Source organism: Octodon degus, unplaced genomic scaffold, assembly GCF_000260255.1.
Source record: "Octodon degus isolate 3935 unplaced genomic scaffold, OctDeg1.0 scaffold00348, whole genome shotgun sequence".
Taxonomy (NCBI): domain Eukaryota; kingdom Metazoa; phylum Chordata; class Mammalia; order Rodentia; family Octodontidae; genus Octodon; species Octodon degus.
The window spans coordinates 443423-467216 of record NW_004524924.1 but is presented as its reverse complement, the minus strand read 5'-3'; the positions used below and the strand labels follow the sequence as shown (position 1 = coordinate 467216).

The 23794-nt window shown below is 41.7% G+C and overlaps 1 protein-coding gene across 1 annotated transcript in view; it reads right to left on the bottom strand.

The window, feature by feature from the left end:
* Positions 1-23794, bottom strand: part of LOC101580344 (potassium/sodium hyperpolarization-activated cyclic nucleotide-gated channel 1) — a 375264-nt gene that overhangs the window by 52606 nt on the left and 298864 nt on the right. The window contains exon 6 of the mRNA XM_004648037.1: positions 4654-4894. Coding sequence (XP_004648094.1) covers positions 4654-4894 — 241 coding nt within the window. The remainder of the gene's footprint in view (positions 1-4653; positions 4895-23794) is intronic.

Below are 23794 nucleotides of genomic sequence, written 5' to 3'. Positions count from 1 at the left end.
AGGGGGGATGCCTTTATGAGTGACACAGAGGGACTTGGGGGGATGCCTTCATAAGTGACACAGAGGATTAATTTTAGGATGATGAAACTGTTCAGCATGACATTGAAATGAGGGGCATAAGACAGAAACTATCTGGTAAAATCTGTAGTCTGTTACAGCACAAAGAGCAGCTGTTATATGTAAATTTAAAAAGTAATTTGTGAGGCCATATGATCACAGGATGAAACGCACGAAAGGACAGAAGTGCGTTACCACCATTGAGCATCCTCACCGAAGGGACTGGAATAACAAAAGGCTGACTGTAGCACCTGGGAAATCACTGCAGCCTGTGGAGTCGAGGAGGCTGACTCCTAAGGCTAGTGCTGTCCCTGCAGATGCAGTTTCCCAGGGACTCGAGGGCTGACAGCTTTAAAGAACACAGTCTATCTACTAGAACTAACCAACAAAGTGCATGAACGAAAGACAGTGAGGACTTAGGCTCCCACTGTCGAGTGAGCCCTCACAAATAAGCAATAGGAAGAGGTTAGACTATTCCATGTATTTTTGGGGTAACATGAAAACAGTACAAACTCACATTTAGTACCATATGCATATGGGGACATACAGGAAGAAATCCAAGTGTGTGCACATGATAGTATGGTTTGTTGTTGTTGTTTTGTTTTGTTTTTTTGTATTTAGCACAGAGCCTACAGGGTGTTCAGGGTCTCACTGCTAGATCAGATTCCTAGTGATCCTCCTGTGTTCAGCCTCCCAAGCGCTGGGGTTACAGATGCGCACTACCACGCCCAGTCTCAATCTCTGTCTCAGGGTGTCCTGGGGGCAGGGCCAGCACAGCATGCAAAGGATCAAACCCCGGCCGCTGCACTTGCCTAAGCAGGTGCTTTAATCCACTGAGCTATCTGGCAGGCCCTGGTAGTATGTTTAGTGTGAGTCTCAGTCCTTTGTTTTGTCAGCTGAGAGAAGCTAGACATAATGATAGTCCAGTAATAATAAAAATGTTTAGTGTCTAGGTCTTGATATAAAATGCAGTTATCCCATCATACAATCATATAATTTTTTGAAAAATCATTATTCTAAACTAGGTAAAAAATATTCATGGTGAATAAAATGAATATATAAGGGACAGAATAAAGTTTCTGTTAAAAATAATTTATGTAACACTCTGTCTGCAGGCCATGAACAAATACTCCCCATTCTTTAATGGCAGACTACTGTGGTCATTATTTTCCAAAGAATTGCCCACAGAACAAGAGGAAAAGAAAAATGACCATGCAGAAGCCTGACAAATCCTGCCTCATAGCAATAGTGATGAAATACGTGGATGCTATTCCTTAGTGTGATCTGATGAAAATCATACTTTACCCAAGAGATTTTCCTCTCAGAAACATTCATCTGATCAGTAAAAATGAATCAGACCAAGTCCCCAGTAACAAAAGTTTTCACAGATTGCCTCAGGAGCACTCGTCAGAGCTGTGAAGTTCATCATAAAACAAGGAAGTCTAAGAAATTATATCAAGAGCAGCTTAAAAGTCATTGCAAAATGATATGGTATTATTATAAGTGAGATCCTAAATAAAAATATGTTGAGTATAAAGAGGAAAATCCGCATAAAATATTATTAAATATTTGAATAATATAACAACATTAAATCATTTATTTTACACATAACATGTTTACATAGAAGTTCTCAGTATAGTCTTTGCTGTAATTTCACAAATGTAAAACTTCTATACTAAAAAGAAAATACGTTTTTTAAGAATTCAAAAGAAATAGGTCTTTTTATCTGTTCCTCAGTTGATGGGCATTTGGGTTGTTCCCAAGATTTAGCCATGGCAAACTGTGCTGCTGTAAACAAGGGTGCACATATATTGCTGAGGTATAATGTTTTCAGTTCTTTTGGAAAAATACCCTGTAGGAGGATAGCTGGGTTGAATGGGACCTCTAATCCTAGTTGTTTGAGGAGTCTGCACACTGATTTCCATAGTGGCTGTACCAGTCTGCTTTCCCACCAACAGCGGAGAGGTTTGCTTTTTTCCCACAGCCCTTCCAATATTTGTTATTGGTGGACTTCTTTTTTTTTTAAGGTTTTCTTTGTGTGTGCACACAAGTCTCACTATGCAGCTCAGACTCGCAGTGATCCTCCTGATTTCTGCCTCCCTAGTGCTGGGATTACAGGCATGTACCACACATCCGGAATCCTTCGCCGGCTTGGCACACCCCGGGGCCGGGCCAGCATGGCATGCGGTGCCAGGGGCCAAACCCTGGCCCTGCACTTCCCTGAGCCAGCACTTAGTCTGCCGAGCTATATTGCCAGCCCTTTGGTTGACTTCTTGATGACAGCCATTCTTCCTGGGGTGAGATGGAATTCCTATTATTTTGTTTAGTGAAATTCTATATCATTTCTAATGCTACTGCTATAATTTTTTTATTCTCTTATTGACAAGAGCAGTGCTTGTCAACATACCTTGTCTGTGTAAAATTTGGAATCATCTTTCATGTTTAGACCTTTTCACTCAATTCCGTTAGATAATCTAAAGTACGCTGTTCCAGGTCTCTCACGAGACTCAATGTTACAAATAATTATATCAAAAGAATGAATAAACAGAAATAGAAAGATATAAATAGAAAGCCTAAAGCAGAAATCCCAAGTAGTTTAATAATCAAAGAGAACAAGGAATGAGACACAAGTGATTCTAGTCAGGCCTCAAATAATTGGCAATATCTCCATTGTGTAAATTTCTATGACACTCTTTGTTTTACAGTGTTATTTCTTTAGGAGGATAGAAAATCTAGTACCCAAAATGACCCTGTGGATAACAAAAATAGCTACATTAACAACAAAATTACGCACAATTTTAATGTATAGACAGATATGTAAAACTGTGTTGAAGAAATAATACAACAGGAAGAATGGTGTCCTCTGGGAAGTGCTCTACAGCTTCCCCTGTCACTTACTGATCTGTTAGCTTCACTCAGAGTGCAGCAAACACACATCCAGAGAAGCACACACTCCAGTCTTCGCACGAAATGTTACTCATGCTGCCAAGTCTAACTGGAAAGTCATTACGGGTGCCTTTGGATTCATGAAGCATATGCGCCCTCATAAATCCATTCTTAATGCATAATAACTCGTTAAAAAGTCTCTCCTGAAGGTTTCTTCAGCATGCGCACCAAGTAGCCCCATATTGCCTCAGAGAGGTTAGCCAGCTTCCTCCCGAGGCTGTTCCGCATGTGTGTGCTTTGGTGTCTTACCTCATCCGATTTTAACTACTTCCTTTCCAGTTTTTCTTCACTCTAGCAAGTTCTGTGTTCTCTCTAAAGTAGACCTGTTAGATTCTTAGATTTTCCTAGTTTTTTCTTAGCAAAATCTTAACAAAACAACTCTTGAGGCAAGAAATCATTCTGGTAAGAAGGACAGCAGGAAGTAAAAGAAAGCTCAGCGTTTCAAAGTTGTCTTTAACGGGTGAACAGAAAGTCCAAGAAGTTCATTAGTTTTAATGTGCTTTCCTGAAGCACAATAGATCAATGGTGAATAACTATATGGTTACTTTGATGAGTTCTAAAACAAGTAATAAAATTCAAACTCTGAACATTACAGTTACATAGGAAAATTTTCTTCAATTTTATATTTCATTGAAAAAAATATTAAGAACCTTAGATAAAAATCCCCAAATCCTCTATTGATGGTTATAGAAAACCAACTCTTTGGAGAAGTCCCTATAGAATTCTGCCTGACATGATATTTAAGAATGAAATTTGGATAAGCTAACACTAAAATAAAAATATAATGGAAGATGTGCTATAATAATGAAATATAGCAAATTATAATAACAATGCAGTAAGCACATTTATGTTATAAAGTTAGATAAAAGAAAATATGGAAAACAATATTGTCATGGTATACTATGCAAAACTCACCCAAGGGGAAAAAAATTCTAATGACTTAAGGAAAGGGTAGGAAGATTAAAATTAATAGCAAAGAGGGCAAGAATGATAAAAAAAAGTATAAACAAAATTAAGAAATAAACAGCAGTTTGTGAGAAGATAGCTATAGAGCATGTAAAATTATATTGGAAGTATTTGTGTGTACTCTGGTTTTAAAGTCAGTGTTATAAAATATGCCAAAGACATAAACAAACATCAGAAGTAATATCTGAATCTATGAAAATGATTGATCAGCAGTAAGATGGCTCCTCTGCTGCTATTTCCCTGCATTCTGCAAGCAATATATGGTAGAAAGAATTTCGGTACCAAAAGATGGTAGAATGCATCATTTTCTCTCATGTAGATGAGAAAAAGAAATAAAAAGAAATACAATTCTACTGGATGTCACTTAATAAATACATGGACTGGATCTCTTAAAGCTATTGTGGAGACAGCCATCCCAACCTCTGGGGATTTTGTCTAAAATAGACCGTTCCTTAGTTTAAGCCATGATCCTCCGGTTCTAGTCAAAGCAGTAGAAACAATACCATAACCAACATTCAGTGAGTACACAGGCCCGGGACTTGGGGTCACTTAATATGAAAACATTACAGACATTTACCCTGCAATTCAGACAGCAGCTCACATCCAAAGGGACCAAACCAATGCTATGGTACCTGCAAAGCTGCGAAGAAGACACAGGGAGCAGGCGATCTGGATCTCACTAACCTCCAAAGTAGGAGCCGTCGGTGAGCTTCATCTCCTTGCTGGACTTGGTGATGACGCCGGCCACGCCGTGCTGGATGAAGTACATCTTCTTCCCTACGGCCCCCTCGCGGATGATGTAGTCTCCAGGCTGAAACACCTCAAATCTCAGCTTGCTCAGCATGGCCGTCACAAAATTAGGGTCTGCGTTGGCGAAAAGGGGCATTGTGGCCACCAACTTTCGGCAGTTGAAGTTGACTATCTCCTAAGGACGACAATGAACAAGTATTAAGAGAGACCTTCATCTTATCTAGAGGTAAATTAATTACTGAGACTTAAAAAATATACAGCATAGCACTGAAATTTTAGAGCACACAAATTAACAATTCTCGTCCGTCCTTGAGGTCAAGGGCCGTGCTGTGTGTTTGTGCAGGAAGGCTGTTCCCAGCACCTAGTGTAGTAGAGATCTGCATTAAATGTTCTGTGACGGCCAGCGAGATAGCTCAGCAGTACAAGTGCCTGCCTGATAAGCACAAGGTCTTGAGTTTGATCCCTGGTACAAAAAAAGAAAAAAAAAAAAAAACACCTAAATATTAAAAAAAAATTAACTATATAGTTTCAATTTTTTTAATTTTCCCTTTCTTTCTTCTTTATATGAAATTGGATCTTCCCAAATAGGAACTATTGGTCTTCTTTTGCTCTTTTACCTATGAAGAAGGAAGACACAGCAGCTCCAGGCAGCTGTCAGAGGACAGCGACAGGGCAGTGCTGTGCGGAGCAGCCCAGCAGGAAGCTGGGATGAAGGTCTAGGACACGGGCACAGTCTTGTTAAGCCCACTCACATCAGAATGTGAGGGAACACGCAACAGACACTGAAAAGGTTACTCCAAAGAAACTAACTAGAAGTATAAATTCAAGCCGCTCCACAGACAGATTGGAAAATCCCTCATGCAAAGAGCAGTGGGAACTGCACAGGGAGCCCTGCCCCCTGGTTTCCCAGGGGAGTCTCAGGCTGGAGGGCCTGGGTCAGGCCAGTTGTCACTTTATTGCACTCTGTAGATTATGGACTGGACTACACATATTGTTGTCCCCCTGGACTGAAATAAATGTATGGGTAAAACGTTTTTAATCTTGAAAATCAGGCGTGTGAGTGGAATAGACGATGAACATCTCAAGTGTACCACAGTGTCATTTCTGAGCATTCTCTCTCCAAAGAACCCCAGCAAAACATCGTTGAGGTGAATTTTGCCCGAGCTTAAAAGGTGCAGCAGCTGAGCTCGCTTCTGCTAAGAGCTTGGAAGGGAGCCAAATGAAGTCGGCAGAGTCTGGGGGCGGGAGGGAGCGTGGAGAGCGTCAGGGAAGCGAGGCGGGAGAACAGGACGCGTCGCACGTGTGCCTCCTGCACCGCAGACGTCACTCTTACGCACAGCACGTGGGTACTAATAAGGATAAACTTTTCAAATTCCTTGATGTGAAGACCGAGCATAGTGCCCACGCTCTTGCTTCACAGAATGATCTGATGCCATCCTGGGTAGGTAAAAAATTCTAGCTTATGGGTAAAGACATATACAGTAGATAACTGCTCCAGCACACAGAAGCATGGCACCCGGCCACCTCTGACAGTGTGCATGAAATCAGAGGTCACTGCGTAGTGTATGCCAGGCACAGGAAGACTGCGTACTATGCAATCATGCTTGTATGTGGCATCTAAAGAGGTCGGCCCTGTGGAGGTGGCTGTCAGAGACCAGGGAAAGCGGGGCACAGGGAGAGATCTGCAGAGATTGACGATTTTTCACTGAAATCTAATAATAAATAATCGAGGGCCTGTACAGATATAAATGGAACTGCATCAATTAAAAGTCGGGTAAAATAGAAAAGTCTGCTCAAATTCCAAGCAACTCATATGGACTCTCCCCCTCAAGAACAGTGCAGAATTCCTCATCTCTTAAGTGTGAACTACACAGCGTGATTTCCTCAGAGCCCAGCGTGCAGCGAGGAGGGGGAGGACCATCCCACCGGGTGCGACCTCAAGCCCAGCGGCCGGGGTCAACACCTGAGGTGACGAGGACTCTCGCCAGGGTGCCCCTCCTAGGCACAGGGCCAGAGGGCTGCTGCGTTTCTGCAACAGTCCCCACAACGTGGACAATGCCTCAGCCATGCCCAGGGTCAGCACACCCCCTCGAGGGCCTGCTGCCTGCGGTGGACCTGACAGCTCAGGACAAACGGCATCTTGGGTCTTGTCCTGGGTTGGAAGCTGAAATTTAAAAACTAAATTTGAGTAATGTTCAGACTTCAGTAAGTAATTACGCATTAATATTTGTTACAGCAATACCTGTGGGGCATGTACGGTGATAATATACACTGATATTAACAAAAGAAATCATAAAATCATAAAGTAGAGTGATGATAGTAGATGTGAGGCCGCGCAGGCGTCCGCTTCCGTTGCTCGGGCGGGCCACCATACTGACAGCAAAGGGAGATGCACCTTTTAATTTTCAATTCCAGACATGCTCTATCAAGCTTATATTTACAAATGCAAAATCTCCTTAATTACCTTGATGTTTGAAATCCATTAAGGGGACCAGAAATGAGGGAGAAACAGAAAACGTTTCCCCAAAAGAAATTTCTCTCAATGGAATCTATTACATCAGCCGTACTTATTGATCCTACTGAATCAGTGTGTAAGGTGTGATCCAAGCACACAGCAAATGTTTAGTTTAGAAACACATTACAGCAACAGGTACTCTATCACTAACCCCCTCAGAATCCTCCTCTTTGCTTTACCACACTTACTCCACTGTTCTTGTCATTCTCCAAAGCCACCATGGAATTCTATCTTGCCAGTTTCTTTGTAAGGTCTGAGAAATACAGTCGGGAACCCTGCTGCCAAGCGGCATCTGACAGAAAAGCAGGCATGTGGAGGCGCGCACCTGCACCCTGTCCACTTGTCCACAACCTCCGGTAATAGGAAACTTTGGTGCAAAGTCAAAAATGACAATGAAAGGCAAATATTTTGACTTGATTCAGGACTCAGGGGCCCACAACAGGGCACCTCAAGGCATCCATGAAAGAGAACTTCCGAGCTGCCGCAGGAAGCGGCGAGGATGGTGGGGCAGGTGTGCTTGGCCAGAGGGGTAGTCTTCTGGGGGGATTGAGAGCAATGTACCTGCTCCTGTAATATCTTTAGAAAGTTAGTTTTCACTAGTTTTAGATGACATCTCGTTTGTGTTTCAATATATGTATTAATATGCCAACTAGCTAAATGGTGTGCTTCAAATGTTACAGTTCAAAATAATGACACAATTTTGAAAATCAACTCATATCAGAAAATTAATTTGAGAAGCGGTTTGATGTTTTGCTAGAATTTTAATTTGTAAAATTGCATCCTAATATTTGCTCTGATCTACACACACATAACACAACACTGGAGATTTACAATCTAGTGACAAGTTCATTGTTAATTACGGATGTTCATGATGACGTGTGATGAACCACATAAGAGCAGTTAAATTCAATGTGTCGGCCACGTAAATGGTAGTCGTGGGCCTTGTGCAGTATTCTCTGCATAAGGCAGCCCGTGAGGCCTGGGGCTCTGAACCTTCCTGAGGGAGAAGCGCAGACAGCAGCAACCACACAGGAAGTGAGCCCTGGCCCCTGGCCCCTCCAGGCTATTAGCTCTCTCTGCGTTTGCCAATTGTGCTTTCAGACTCCTCGCTGGGAGCCAAGCCACGGGAAGCCATGCAAATAGGTCCGGCTGCTGTGGGAAATGACGCAAACCACTCCCTGCGACACCACGTTAGCAATGCTGCTTGCTACCAAGTTTGCACCCAAGGCTGAAATGTCCTACAGGGGGAACGACCCGCTTGGGCCCCCTCCTGTCCCTCTCTTGGACAGGAGCTTTCTTTCTCTCAATGAATATATTCTGCTCATGAAAATAAAAGAAATGTCTTACAGATTACATGAGACAGAAATTTCTTTTTTTATTATCTTCTGAAGAGAAGACAAAATAGTAAGAAAAGAAAAAGAGCTAGAAACACTATAGACCTTCATGAAACAAAACAATAGGAATTCGACAGTTGGAATAATGTGACTTCCATGTCAGATGTTTCTGGGGCCTGCTGTTCAACCAAACTGAATAGTTATTCAGACTTATAAAATTTTACACACACACACATATACACACCCATGTAAAAAGGGTTTCTTTTTAATCCTTATTAGTAATGCTATGACTTTGCAATTAACCTTTATCAGTTGCAAAACAGCATAACACACAAACAAAACTTATATCTGCTCTTGTTTTGACAATGTTAGTTTATATTAGACATGAAAGTCTGCTATTGGCAATCCAACACATCGTTTTGTTAAAATATGACAGAAGTGGCCATGTTTATTATTTGGTCACCATGCCAGAAATTTTTTTAAGGTGTAACGCAGAGTCAAGTGCACAAGTTTTTAACTGTAAACAAATTGTAGGCAGTTGAATTCAAGTGTGCGCAGCGGTGTAAGCCCCCCTCTAGGTGTACAACCACTCTACCAGCTTCCCTTGGCCTTGCCCGGTCAACTGCGGAAGCATTTGCTTCTCTGACTGCTGCCACTGTAAGCAGTTTTCTGTGCTCTTCAGAATCACGTAAATACACTCACACACCATCTAATCTTGTGTGTTTGCTCCTGTCGCTTGAGAGGTACGTCAGCATGATTCACGCAGATGAGACACAAGTAAAATTTCAGACCGCATTGTATTCTTTAGTGTGACACAACTGACTTATCTATCATATTCTTCATGATATTTGTGTTGCTTCTAGTTTTAGGCTGATAAAGTAAAGCTATAATGAATGAATTCAATAACCCTATGAAATAGTTTCTCTCACATATATGTCATATTGAAATTTCTGGTCAACAGAATCAGCATACATACTTAGTGTTAATAGACATTATTAATGTTTTCCTAGATGATTGCTTTATTTTCCTTCATTTAAGCAATATGTGAAGTTTCAGTGGGTCTATGTTCTTGGAAAAATTTGATTTAAATTTCGGCCTGTAAAGTTATCATTTCTCAGTTTCTTCTTGTAGTTTTCATTTTATTTCTCTATGAGTGATATTACTGTGCATGCCTTCTTGCTTAGCTTTGAATCAGATGATTGTCCTATTTTATGAAGCACCCCATCAAAAATTTCCCCGTTTTTAACTCTTGGCATGATTTCCATACTTTAGAAAAAAATTATTGTGGGATATGTGCTGAAAATATCATCATCTCAAAAAAGAAATAAAATATCATCATTTCATTTGTGGCTTGTCTTCTCAAATTGTAATCATTTTGTTAGTGATTTATGTCCTAGTCTGTTTAACTTTATAATAACCAGAAAAAAATGAAGTATGATGTATTTTCATTGCTTTCAAAGGATTTTCAAATCATAAGCCTGTTTTTTTGAAACATACATGATGAAATCTTAGGAAAGAATAAGCAATATCTTATATGGTTATTATAAATATACAGTAATAACAATATTTTAATGTACCTTCTAGCACTGCAAGTCCATAATGACAATTTAAATGCGATTATAAAGTTGTATTTTATATCTAGCTCTTCTCTATTATTCTTATATAGATTACATTTCTAAAAGTTTCAAAAAAGGGATCTATAAATATAATCACAATCATTACACACGTGAATCATAGAGTGATTTTAACAAAATGGAGCCGCTGTTACAGTTAAATCCCTACTCTCTGACACACATCTGCTTTTAGACTGCAGAGAACACAGGTCTCCTTCTAAGAACCAGATAGCCATTCATCTATGCCTAGATATATCAAAACTGATAGTAGAAGTGGATGGATGAACAGGTAGAGTCAAATCATAACAAGGGCTACTCATAAAACACTGAGATATGGCTTTACCTTTTATAACTCATTTTTACACTTTCCTGCTGGATGGTTAAGACCAGGATAAAGCAAGACCTATATAAAAGAAAATTAATTTTTTATCTCACAAGGTCAGTCAAATACCTTCAGGATTTACCCTGAAACCCTGTACAGTAGTTTGTAGATCTTTTGTCAGTGTCAGCCATGTGGATGAGTCATGGCCATTGCTTGACCAATTTGCTTTCTGTGAAAGCCTGATAGAATGTTTTCTCTCTAGGTGACTCTCCTTAGGCACACTCTACATTGTCGATCACTTTCCTCTGGGGCCCCATAATCTCCTTGATCAGAAAATTTGGGACACCAATGAGCTACAGGATATTAGAATACAGGTTTTCTTATGTCCTGAGTCCTCACTGACCTTGAAGGGCTAGGGTCAAAATGTTACCTATCCTTGCAGCCCTTCTTTTTCTGTAATTTTTTGGCCACAAACTTAAGTTGTTAACCCTCCAGAAGAGAAGCTTAATGTGCTGAGCTGTAAAAGGCTTAATTCAACAACTTCTGAAATTGCCAGTCATGCAAATAACCCACTACTATTATAGACTACTGGACTAGAATGGATACCTTTGCTGAATTCATGCACCTACAATATATGAATGCCAATGACCTACTGATAAAAGTAAACAAAAATAGGGATATAAATGAAGGTAAATTTGGTAGTGAAAAAAATGTGTATATATGTATCTGTACATACAAAATAGTTAGGATAGATATATAGCTACTTTCTCTTAGTTCAAAGAGAAGAAAGTTTTGAATAGTGTTTAGACATGATATCATGTCTGCATCTTGTACTATGAATAACTACTACAAAGAACAATATGCAATGCATTATTGTAACTGTCCTACTAACCTATTTTGAAACTATCTCATTGCTACTTCTTTCTCAATAAAATTAATATAAAAAATAAAAAATAAATAAAAAAATAAAACACTCTGTGAGCAGTGGTGGTCCTGTCCTGGTGCAGGGGCCTGAGCTCAAAAGAGCAGTGGGCAGTGGAGAAGGGTTCCTACAAGGCAGGGCTAATTACGGGAATAAATATAATAAAAACAGCTAAGATTTATGGTGTTCTCACTGGGATTCAGGAATTAACATGTTCATTAATTTCATTCTCACAGAAGCCCTATATTAGTTCTACTGCTGCCTTGGTTCATGGAAGATACAAAGTAGTCCCCACGAACTGCATGGCTGCAGGAGGAAGACGCATGGCTGACCAGGCAGCTTCAGGCCCAACCGGAGTTTGATGCATTCTGAGAAGAGGCTTTAGTTTTGGTATCTAAAATCACCACAAACTCTGAAAGTTAAGCTGTTAACCACAAAATGGCTCTTTGGAATTGCTCTCATTTTGGGAATCTGCCACGTACATTTGAGGAGAGTGACTGAGTAAAATAACGGTGACATGATTAGCTGCTGTGGTTTCCCCTAGAGCAATGGTTTCTAAAATATGTCTAAATGATTTTACACATGGGATCATTTTCCAGCTTGCCGCAGTTTTGAAGACACTGTCTGCATTGAGTACCCTGCTGTTTTCTATAATTGGTCCTTCTAGCTCTCTACCTAAGGCAGTAGTTTTTGAGATATCTGCACTATGAAGGAAAGAACTGAGAGAAAAATGTGACAGGCCAGACTTTTTATACTATTTTTTGGGGAGGGAGGAGTCCTATCTTGTACAGTGTGAGTGCTACGTTTAGGTTGAGCTGTCCCCTGCCGAAGCCTCATGTGTCATAGGTGGGGTGTTTCCAGAGCTGGCTTCATTTAGAGCGTGTGATGCTGGGACTGAGGGTGAGGGAGTCCCAAGTCAGTCCACACTTGACTCCGCACTAGTCCAGGTAGCCTGGATACAAGGCAACGGAGCGAAGGAGGTTAGATTTGCCCCCCGACCCCTGCTGGGCTGCCTTCTGCCACCAGGAACTGCTCTCCTCTGCCGGGTGCTGCCCCGCCTTGGAGCCCGGGTATTATGGACCTGATGCTCTGACACCGTGAGCTAAATAACCCCGCTACTTTCACTCTGGCTCTCGGGTATTTTGTCTTAGCAACAAGAGGAATAACTCAATCAGAGAACAGTCTGAAAGGCTTCTTTGAGGTTTATCAGTCTCTTTTTTTTCTTTCTTTGTTTTTAGGAAATATTCCGGCCATTTGCTTCTTCACTGGTGGTGTGTAAGGTGTTACCTTCATAGCCCTCAAAGATATAGCCTAATTTAATCTGAATACATGTGATAGATGTAGAAAAAAGAAGACGAAAGACTTATCAAGCACCCAGGTATAGCTAGGCGCTTCTCTGTTGTATCTCAGTACTTTCTGAGGAGAACGACCAAGGGTAACCTTGATCACAAGAGAAGACCGAGGAACACCGGGACAGGCAAGCACATCCTAGCCAGCCTGGAGCCGGAGTCTGCTCAGAGCAGCTGACCACATGTGCAGCACCATCCTGGGCTTTGTCATCATGTGGGCCAAGGTCAGAAAGGCCTTCAACTAGAACTGACTCACGCCTTCATACTTTGCTACTGCCTTTGCTTTAAAAGAAAAATCCTCATCACTTCCAGCATGCTGCAACTTGTCTCCTCTAAAGCTTATCTATCGGAGAGTATCTTTTCCTTTTTCTTATAGATGTGCTTCTGAGACTACTTGCATTTAACCAATCGGAATTACACATTTTGTCCAACATGCTTATTTGTGTGGTAGCTTACTTAATGCAAATATATTTACTCCTGTGGAATTCTTCAAATAATATGTAATTCATACATGCATGGATATCATTATATTTTATCATATGTGAGCCAACATTTGCCTTGGAAAACAGCTGCTTTAGGAATAACTGCAAATTTTCTAAAAATTAAGAACATAATACGTTTTTCATGAGTAAAATGAGTTTAGCCAAATCATTAATTATCAGTTTTCATTTGTGTGCCAGGGAAGCAACAGGCTCGACCTCCATGTAGCACAAGAAAGTTGGTGTGTAGGTCAGTACAGGACAGGGCAAAGGCAAGCCTGGGGACCACGGCGTGGCTTAGAATGCCTCGGACAGTCCCAGCCAACGTGAGCTGATCTCCTAATTGCACGGCACGGTCCGAAAGGACGGCAGAGGAAAATGAGGTGCCAGTGGTCGGATTCCAGTGTTCAGTCATAGAAAGGACCATAGAGCTGGGCTTCAAGGTGGGAATGACCCTCAAGGAGCTACCCAACACTGCTGAGGCTGTGTGCAAACATTGGCATATGTGTCCTGTGTGCGTCTCATTGAACAAACAGCTCTCACTGAATTTTCAAAGGGGCCATTGCCAGAAAGAAGGTCTGGCTGTCTGATCTGAACAGGATGAACAGGGCGTGGTGATGGTGGTGGTGGTGCTCACATGCCTATTAAATGCTTTGTGTTTTCCTTTACTTATAACAACCCAAACAATGGTCACTGTATTAACACCATCTCAGAAATAAAACCAAATGCATCTCAGGTCTGCGAGTTGATCAGTGGACTAAACGCCTGCTTAGGCAAGCACAGTGACTAGAGTTCAATTCCTGGTACCACATGCCGCGCTGGACTACCCCTGCACACAGGCGTGCAGAGCTGACACCAGGACTGAGCGTGGTAGCTCATGCCTGTAATCTCAGCACTGGGGAGGCTAAGACAGAAGGATCACTGTGAGTCCAAGCTGCATAGTGAGACCCTGTACCAAACACATTAAAAAAAAATCTCCAAGACCTTGTCATTAAACAAAACTTTCCTGAGGCACAGGAAGTGAGGTCATTACTTAAAAGCATATAGTGGAGCTAGACTGAGTCTGTCAGTCATCAGCTGCTAAACAGAGCTCCAGAGCTGAAGTGATGCTCCTGTGATGGAGACAATTCATTTTTATCTTATTTGATTTTAACTCAGGTAAGTACAAAGTTCAAAGCTGGCAATTCAGGTCTTAGAAACTGACAAGCTCTGTTTGGAAAGGCTCAGACAGGCGACTCCATAAAATGGTTTCTGAAGAAAATTTAGCATTTAAGTAAAGATGTGTTTCAAGCACAGAAAGGTATGCCAGGCTGAACAGACTTGCTACAAAAGTAGGACTAAGACTTACATCACTTTCATCACATTGTGGTGTAGACTGTGTGTTGAAATTACATTCTGATCTATTTCCTTAAAACTCGTCATACAAGTGTATACACTAATCAAAGGATATATTTAGATAGTTTGTTGTACTTTGCATTTCCTTTCATCATTAGATCTACCAGAAAATTTTAAGTTATATGTGTGATGAACATTACCTTTGCATCGGGCAGTGAGTGCTGCTACAACATAAATGCAGTGTTATGTGTGAAAGATTTGGAAAGGAAATGCATGGGATGAATTCTCAGACTTCTGTAAACTTCATGTGAAATACTTCATCTGATGAAGAATTCAGCAAGGCAAGCCTGAAGCATAATTTTTCAATATCTATTTATAATAGAAGAGAAAGGTGAGATTTCCATAGGCCAATAGAACATGACTTACTTTGACACTTGGAAAGATAAGACTGAAATTCTACCACTTCAAAGAAAATAAAAGAAAGCCATCTGGCATCATTACTGCTGAGCTTACTGCATGAAGTTTGTGAGGAACACATTTAAATTTTTAAAAATAAATAAATGAAAACATCTACATCTTGAAATAAAGATGTGCAATTTTCCCCAGCCTCTGACAACCTCTGAGCAGCCCTTCAAACCCCCAGAGATGGCAACTCTGAGTGCTGCAAAAGGCCTGGGCTCAGAAGGAGTTCTGTGGGGTGCTGGGAGTGGGCCCTGTGCAGCAGCCTACAAGCACACTCCAGATCATTCTATGAGACGACCAGGCCCTCACAGTCTCAAGGAGGCAATCAGCAACAAGAATGAGTAGAGAAACCAAGAGAGCTCCAGAGGCCAGACCAAGAGAACATTTTCATTCCTGCGATTCTTCAAAGCAAGACAGGATCCCTGTGGGCTTAGTTGTGAAGGTTTTCTAAGCAGCACCTAGCAGGCTCCTGCGCAGACTTAGAGACTCTGACTCTAAACATCGCTACTGACCCAGGCCTTAAGCTAAGCAAGGATCGGCACGCTCACGTCTAGTGTGAGGGAGGCACTTCCATAGGTTTATGTTCAGTACCACACAGCTATAAAGAACAAAACAGGCCAAAATCAAGGAAAAATACACAGAATCCATAAGTTGCACTGCATTATAGACAAAGCAAATTAGAAATGGAATTATGTGTACATTTCAAAAGAAACACATGAAGGCACTTTTTTCCATTAACTCACTGAAAGGAACAGTGAGCGCTTACATTGTTTGGGCAGTTTTACGTGCCTGCACCTGGTCATCTAAGCAACTACTTCCAAGATAACAATATACAATATAACCACCACTGTTAATTTCCTATCATCTTATTTTGAAATTCTGTATCATTTTTTTTTCTTCTCTTTAAAATAAAAATGTTTTTCTCCTTAGCATCAATAACTTCGTTTTAAGGACCGGCCAAATAGCTCGGTGGATTAAAGCAGCATCCCCGGCATGCCATACCAGCTCTGCCTCCAGGGCACACTGAGAGCCATTGAGCCTGGGTGTGGGGGTGCACCCCTGTAACCCCAGCTCTTGGGAGGCTGCAAACAGGCGGATCACTACGAGTCCAATATAGTAGTGAGACCCTGAATACCCTGTAGGCCCTTCTGCAAAATACAAGAAACAACAACAACAAAAAAAAAAAACAACTTGCTTTTACTGATGCGGAGTCAGTCAGTCTTCTAAACAACAACATGTTTGCATGAATAAGAAAATCAGGCATAGAAGCAGACTTTTATGTCTTCATGACGTTTCCAGCATTTGTTCAAATACTGATCGTCAGTTAGGCACCTGCCGCAGTTTCACGGCTTGAAAGCATTTCCCTAATTCCTCTGTCTCTGGTAATAAGACTTTACAGTGAGGTAGCGTTTTCCAGTTGGGATGAGCTGTTGTAATTGTACGAGGAAGCTTTGGCCGCAGCATCTCAACGACTTGAAAGTCAGAGTGTGTGCCATGTTTTACAGGAATAAGGAATACTTACCTTTAACTGTTCTGGGGGGATTTAAGAAAGATGAACCCAACAAGTTACAGTTTGCCGACTTTCTGGAAAGTGTATGTACACTGTCCGTAAAGGATGTGAAGTAAAACATGTCATCTCATGAAGAGTCCTTCATGAAAATTAACATATTTAAACATTCTCTTCAGATACCCTCCCATATAGCTGTACTCATGCCCTACGTTCCACATTTCCTTTTTCTGTTCTTGTAACATCTGCTCTCCACCACAGCCCTTGTTGCTGTTCTTTGTAGTGATGACACAGAATGCCAGCTTGGTATCACACTACATCTTAGGCAACCACTGCCGAATACTCTGTTTAGTGAAATTCTGTATCGCTTCTTTTTTTTTTTTTTGTATTTAGTACAGGGTCTACAGGGTGGACAGGGCCTCACTCTGTCGACTGGACTTGTGCTGATTTGCCAGTGTTCAGGCATGAGCTGGGATTACAGGCATGCAACACCAAGAGCTGGATTACAGGCATGCAACACCACACCCAGTCCCAGTCACCATCTCAGCATGCCCTGGGATGGGGCTGGCACAGCATGCCAGGGATCAAACCCCAGCCATGGTGCTCTGCCTACGCAGGCACTTTAGTCCACTGAGCTATCTGACCGGCCCTCATTTATAATGCTGGCTTTTTTCTACCACAATTAAGTATTCTTAAAAAAAAAAAAATCTGGAGACTGGGCGTGGTGGTGCGTGCCTGTAATCCCAGCGCTTGGGAGACTGAAAACAGGAGAATCACTAGGAGTCCGATCTATGTAGTGAGACCTTGTAGACCCTGCACTAAATATATTTTTAAAAATCCAACAGGTGGAGAAAAAACAGATTGAATTGGTCTGATAAAGAATGGTGGGCTTTATTTAGTGTTTCACTCATTTTGACATGCAGTTCTATCATTGTAATAGTTTCAAATTATGATTCAAAGATAATTAGCTTAAGTTCTCTGCATATGCAAATGAGAAAAATCTAAGTGGCTTAACTGAAATTTGCTTGCCTGTAAAAGACTCAATATTTAATGTTTTCTGTAGTTGTAGTGCTCATACGTATCTAATTTGGCTTTAAAATATTTAATCTCATGTTAACTTTATAATATGAATACCAATGAAGTCTGAAATTTTCTGTCCCTCTGATTTCCTTCCCAGTGCAAAGCCATAATTGCTTTGCTAGGATAGAATATAGAGTGATAGCAGATCGAATGAAATTCGCTCAGATTTCACTATATAAGAAGGAAAAGGTAGACATACAAAAAACACCAAAAACACAAGATAAAATGCTTGTCAAAAACGTCTATGCTGGGCCGGGGAGATGCCTCAGTAGAATAAGCGCTTCCCTGGCAAACACAAGGGCCGGAGTTCAATCCCCGGTTCTGCCAATAAAAAACAAACAAACAAAAAAAAGTCTATGCTGACAAGCAGAGTGCTCATTAGACACTTCAGAGTCAGCTGTGTGACACCTGAGACTCAAGGTCAGTAATTTGACCTCTGAAAGTCCCATCATGATTTTTCTCCAGTGGGAGGTAGCGTGGTAGGAGAATGATTGGTGAGCTAGGATGGGATAGACGTACAGTGCTAAAAACAGGTTGATGTGTTCTGTTAAATTATGGAATATGGATGTCCAGAAATATGCTGCGCATACAGCATAGATATAATGTGTACACGTTATGGATTGTACATACATATATAATGTGAAATAAATATACATATATAGTGAACGAGAGGGCTTAATTATAAAAGGTAATTGGAGAATGTGAATTTCAGTTTTCTAATATAATCCACATAGTGTCATGGATACCATCAGCAAACTGGAAGGAAATATAACTGGACATAATGCATATGTGCGTGTGCAGAAGGACCTAAGGATGTCGGCGCTGGACCGAAAATCAGTCCCACGTTCTCACGAGAAGAGCGCTTTTGGACACCCACAAGAAGCGGCAAAGCAGGGCACACCTGCAAGCCCCGCGGCCTCGGCGGCGCCTGGAGTCCCGCACCTCCGAGAAGGTCGTCATCTTGATCGCGCAGGCCTCAGAACTCAGAACACACGTTTCCCCCGTGAAGGTCGCTCAGCTCCTCGTGTTCTGCGAGGGCAGCCTAGCGGACTCGGCCGTGAGTCCGGCCGATCCAAGGTGGAGAAGAACCAGCCGGCCGTGCTGGACTCTGCGGGACTGGGACGGCTCGGGGGCGCGCTGCGGCGGGGCTGGGACGCTCGGGGGCGCGCTGCAGAGGGACAGCGGACGGCTCGGGGCGCGCTGCGGCCAGGCTGGGACGCTCGGGGGCGCGCTGCGGCGGGGCTCGATCCGCGGGCCTGGCTCTCTGGCTCTCCGCGGCTGTGCAGCCCACTGCCGAGCGAAACCCCGCAGGCCTGCCGCGGGCAGGCGTCCTGCCTTCGTGCTGCGTGAGCACGCGAACAGGAGCTGCTCAGGACGGGGAGGCCGAGGCCCGGGGCGCGGGGGACACGGAACTCCGGCCACCCCGAGCGAGCGTGCGGCCAGGCGCGTCCGCAGGGTCGCTGCTGGCCACCACGGGCGCGGGAAACTCTCCGCGTCCCATAAATCTCTGTCATGTGAGAGCGCGCCGGCCACCGCCCAGCGCTGCCAGCTGGGCCCGCAGACAGCTCAGCGGCACACGCCTGCCCGCAAGTACAAGTCCTGGGTTCCAGCCTCTGTACCACAAATAAATAAGCACAGTTCATACCTGCTGGCCTTTGTATATTTGCCCATTCTAGGGGCCCCAGAATGGGAATCATACAGTGTCAACATATTGCAATGTTTGAGATCCTGGGATAAGCAGAGCTACGCAAAAGACTGACGGTGAGTGAGGACCGGTTAGGAAAACCCAGGCGCTGCACCCAGAGCTGGGCCCGCTGCTCGCTCTCTCTCTCTGTCTCTCTGTCTCTCGGTCTCTCTCTCTCTCTCTCTCTCTCTCTCTCTCTCTCTCTCATTTTATTGAGAAACAAATAGCAATGAGAGAGTTTCAAAACTGATTAATAGCACAGTTTCAATAATACACTGCATATTGTTGTCTTCTTAGTGGTTATTCATAGTACAAGACGCAGACATAATATCCTGTCCACAGACACTATTAGAACAAATCTCTCTATTCATTGAATTAAGAGAATGCAGCTGTATACCCATACTATTTTGAATATGTAGGTACAAAATGGGTCATTCATTTGTATCTCCTTTTTGTTTAGTTTCATCAGAGAAGGACATTTCATTGTCACTTAAATATTGTAGGTGCGTGAATTCAGCAAAATATTCCAATATAGTCCAGTAGTCCATAATAGTAGTGGGTTATCCTCATGACTGGCAATGTCAGAAGCTGTTGACTCGAGCCTTTCACAGCTCAGCGTATTAACATGGCTTTACTTTTATAGTTCGTTTTTATACTTTTCTGCTGGATGGTTAAGACCAAGATAAAGCAAGACCTATATAACAAGAAATGTAGCTTTCGTATCTGACAAGGTCAGTCAAGTCCCCTCAGGATGGTCAAGCAATGGCCGTGACTCATCCACGTCGCTGACACTGACACAGGATCTGCAGGTCTCCAAGGCACTGAAAGTGACAGAAAGTCCGCCCTGAGCTGCACGCACTGGCCCGACTCGGGAGCGAAAGGCTCTCACCCGCTTCTCTCAACGTGTTCACATTTCTGTTACCCTGAGATTCTGCGAGTTCAGACATGAACTTTGCCATCTTACTACCAAACATCGGTTTGTTTGTAGTTCAGTAGCTGATTTGTTTTCCACTTGCCTTCCTTTTAGATACTGGAGTTCAGTTACATTTCAGATGCATAGTTTTTGGGGGTTTTTTGAGGGTATGATTAACCCTGGAGTTTACATAGTTTTGCTTTAAAAAATTAAATATATTCAAATACAGGAAAATAATTTGCAGATAATAGGCGAGAGTGCATTAAAAAATTAAAGTTTAGGGGCCAGGGAGAGCTCAGTAGAATAAGCCTTTGCCTGGCAAGCACAAGGTCCTGAGTTCAATCTCCAGTACCACACACACACACAAAAATTATTTTGTATGACAAATGTACATTAATCAAATAAATTCATAGGCTTGATGTAAAAATATGCACATAATTACCAGAAAATGAAAAATGTATCATTAGAATAAAGAAAAACAAGTTTGAAGTAATTAACAAAAATATGAAAAGGACAAAGAAAAAAATGAAGGCTTATTGAAAGGAAGAATTTTTTTTAAATTTTTTATTTATTTATTTATTAGAGAGAGAGAGAGAGAGAGAGAGAGAGAGAGAGAGAGAGAGAGAGAGAGAGAGAGAGAGAGAGAGAGAGAGAGGCCAGCTCAGCCCACCAGGGGGCAGGGCTGGCTGGCATGTGGTGCTGGGGGATTGAACCGCGGTCCCTGATGCTTTTGCTAAGCTTGTTCTAAGTAGGTGCTTTAGACCACTGAGCCATCTCTCCAGCCCCTGAAAGGAAGAATTTAACGGTGCAATCAATCTAGCATGCCCACGGCTGGTACTCTGAGCAACAAATCTGATAACCACATGTGACATGATAACAACTGTTAATTTTCTACTTTTTTAATTTATGCATTTGGCACGGGGTCTCATACTCAGCTCAGACTCTTGTTTTGAGCTTACAGTATATATTTTATTGTTTTATATTGCTTTGTTTTTGTTTTGTTCTTGTTATTTTTGTTTTTTCTCTTTAAAATAAAAACAGAATTTATAACAGAAAAACAAGAATATACCATGACATTAGCCACTTTCTTAAGTGATATTTTTTAACTCAGTAAAATAATTTTGGAATAAACTTAATACTACATATAATATTTAACAGATTACACTATAAAATCCACTAAGCTTCTTTGTTAGGGATTTCTCCTGCTTTGCTAATATGTGGCTATGTATTAGAAAACATTGTAAATATATTTCCCTTAAGTTTAAGTTTAATATTGATAAATTTACTTTTTCATCACAGTTCTTTTTAAAAGTATTTATGTTTTGTTGCTTCAAGTATATAGTAAACAATTTTTCTGTGCCTGAAAATTACATCTCATAATTTACCATTCCCACGAGCCTGGGCCAGTGGCTTACATGCATTAAGAAATCAGTATGTGGTTTTGAGTCTTTTTCTCTAAACTGTAGGGATCCTTGAAAAAGCTGTCAGGTAAGAGCCAGAGAGCTAAGCACTCTGTTAGACACCTACCCAACCACAAGTCATTCACATACTTTTTCTACTCTTTTGCTACCTATGCCTGTATATGTGAATCTGATCATTTATAAGACACAGGTATGATGTTACAGTGCTAGCACGTATCACATTTTAGTTCATTTCAATAAAGCGTAATTTTAGAAGGTGTTTCATAAATCAACAAACAAGTACTTTTTAAAATGATTCAGAATTTTACTAAATACCCACACAAATTATGCTTTCTTATTTGACAATCTATTGCACAAATCAAAGGTCAGAAGGACAAGACTGTACTCCCAGCCCAACCCATGCTCTGTGAAGAAGAAATACAGTGACATGCCGTATTCCACTGGGACACATGATCTGTACCTATTTTCAGCCCAGGGCTGTTCACACTCCATTGTTTAAAAATAGATCAGTTCTGAACTTTGGAGACAGGCTCAGAAGGGCATTAACCTCTTACTTTGCTGTTAACTTTGTCATTTCGCTTGCATCATATCAGTTTAAGTCTGGTCATGCTAAAAAATAATAGATCTTACTTTGTACACAGTGCAACAGATGCATAATTAAAGGAACAGAATTCACTGAGTTTTTCTGATTAATTTTTATTTTTAAATGTACTGTCAGCACTTTCTAAGGCACACACCAGACTTCTCTGATCCTAATATTTCAATCCTAAATTTGGGTACCAAAATACTGCCACCCCAAATCGGGCTGCTAGGATGAGGGGCAAGCTTATTAAGACATTATTTGAAACTCCCCTTCCCATTTGAGTGCTGTTCTTTCCCTAAATTCTTTTTTTTTTTTTTTTTTTTTGAACCAGGGATTGAACTCAGGCCCTTGTGCTTGCCAGGGAAGTACTTATTCCACTGAGCCATCTCCCCAGACCCCTAAATTCTTTCTTAATTAATTAATTAATTTGGTACAGGGTCTTGCTACACAATGTGGACTCATAGTGATCCTCCTGTCTCAGCCTCCCCAGCACCGGGATTACAGGTGTGGGCCATCATGTCCAGTCTCAGTGGTCCGCACAGTGCACCCAAGGTCTGGGACTGGCACGGCATGTGGTACCAGGGATGGAATCCCCAGGGCCTTGCACCCGACAGGCAGGCTCTCAGGCTAAGCTACCTCCCCACCCCTTTCCCTGAGTTCTAAGAGCCAGGGGGCTGCTTGCTTTTCACCAGCAAAGCACAATAACACCAAGACTTCCATTTCAATGAGCACTTGCTCTGTGAAAGCCACTTTTTAAATTTGTATATGTTTTCCTCACCTTTCCATTACAACAACCCCATGAAATAGTTCTCAGGATCATCATTTAAGGTGAAGATGATGAAAACCCACATGTAGATTAGAAAGATAGCCCCAGTGAAGAGCAAGTTAGTCCTGAGGCTCAATCTAAATGAAGGTGGAGGAAACTGTCATACTAATTTGATTTGAAACTGTCTCATTGGTATTTGTCTCTCAATAAAATTATGGGAAAAATAAAATAAAAAAATAAAAATAAAGCAAAAGAACTTTAAAGAAAAAAATAAAACAAAATAAATAAATGAAGGTGGAGGAACAACCGCAGGGTAGAGAGCAGGGCGCTGATCTTCCCCTCATTTGCAATTTTCATTCAGAATCTGTTCCACAGCTTGAAAAAAACATATTTAGGAATGACACTGAAAGAAGCCATAGAAGCAATTTCAATAATAAAAAAAGAAGCTAAATATTTCAGAACAGACAGCGAAGTCAGAGTATATTATTAGTAGGTGAGATGGAGAAAGTGAGAGTAGGGTTATCCAGGGAAAGTCGAGCGTGCGGGGAGAGGAGGGCTGCCTGAAGGTGACCTCAGTCTGGCTCTGTGGACTCGTGAGGGTCTCAAAACGCAGCCACAGAGCCACTGGAGAGTCAAGCCATGACTGATGAGTACATCACAAAGCAACAGATAGGGCTTAAAATGCCAAGTCTGCTTGTCATCTTAAAAAGATTTTCCCCTAGAAAACTGTAACTTCATTCAAGAGGAAGAGGTAAAATTCAAGAGGAAGAGGTAACACTCATAAATATGT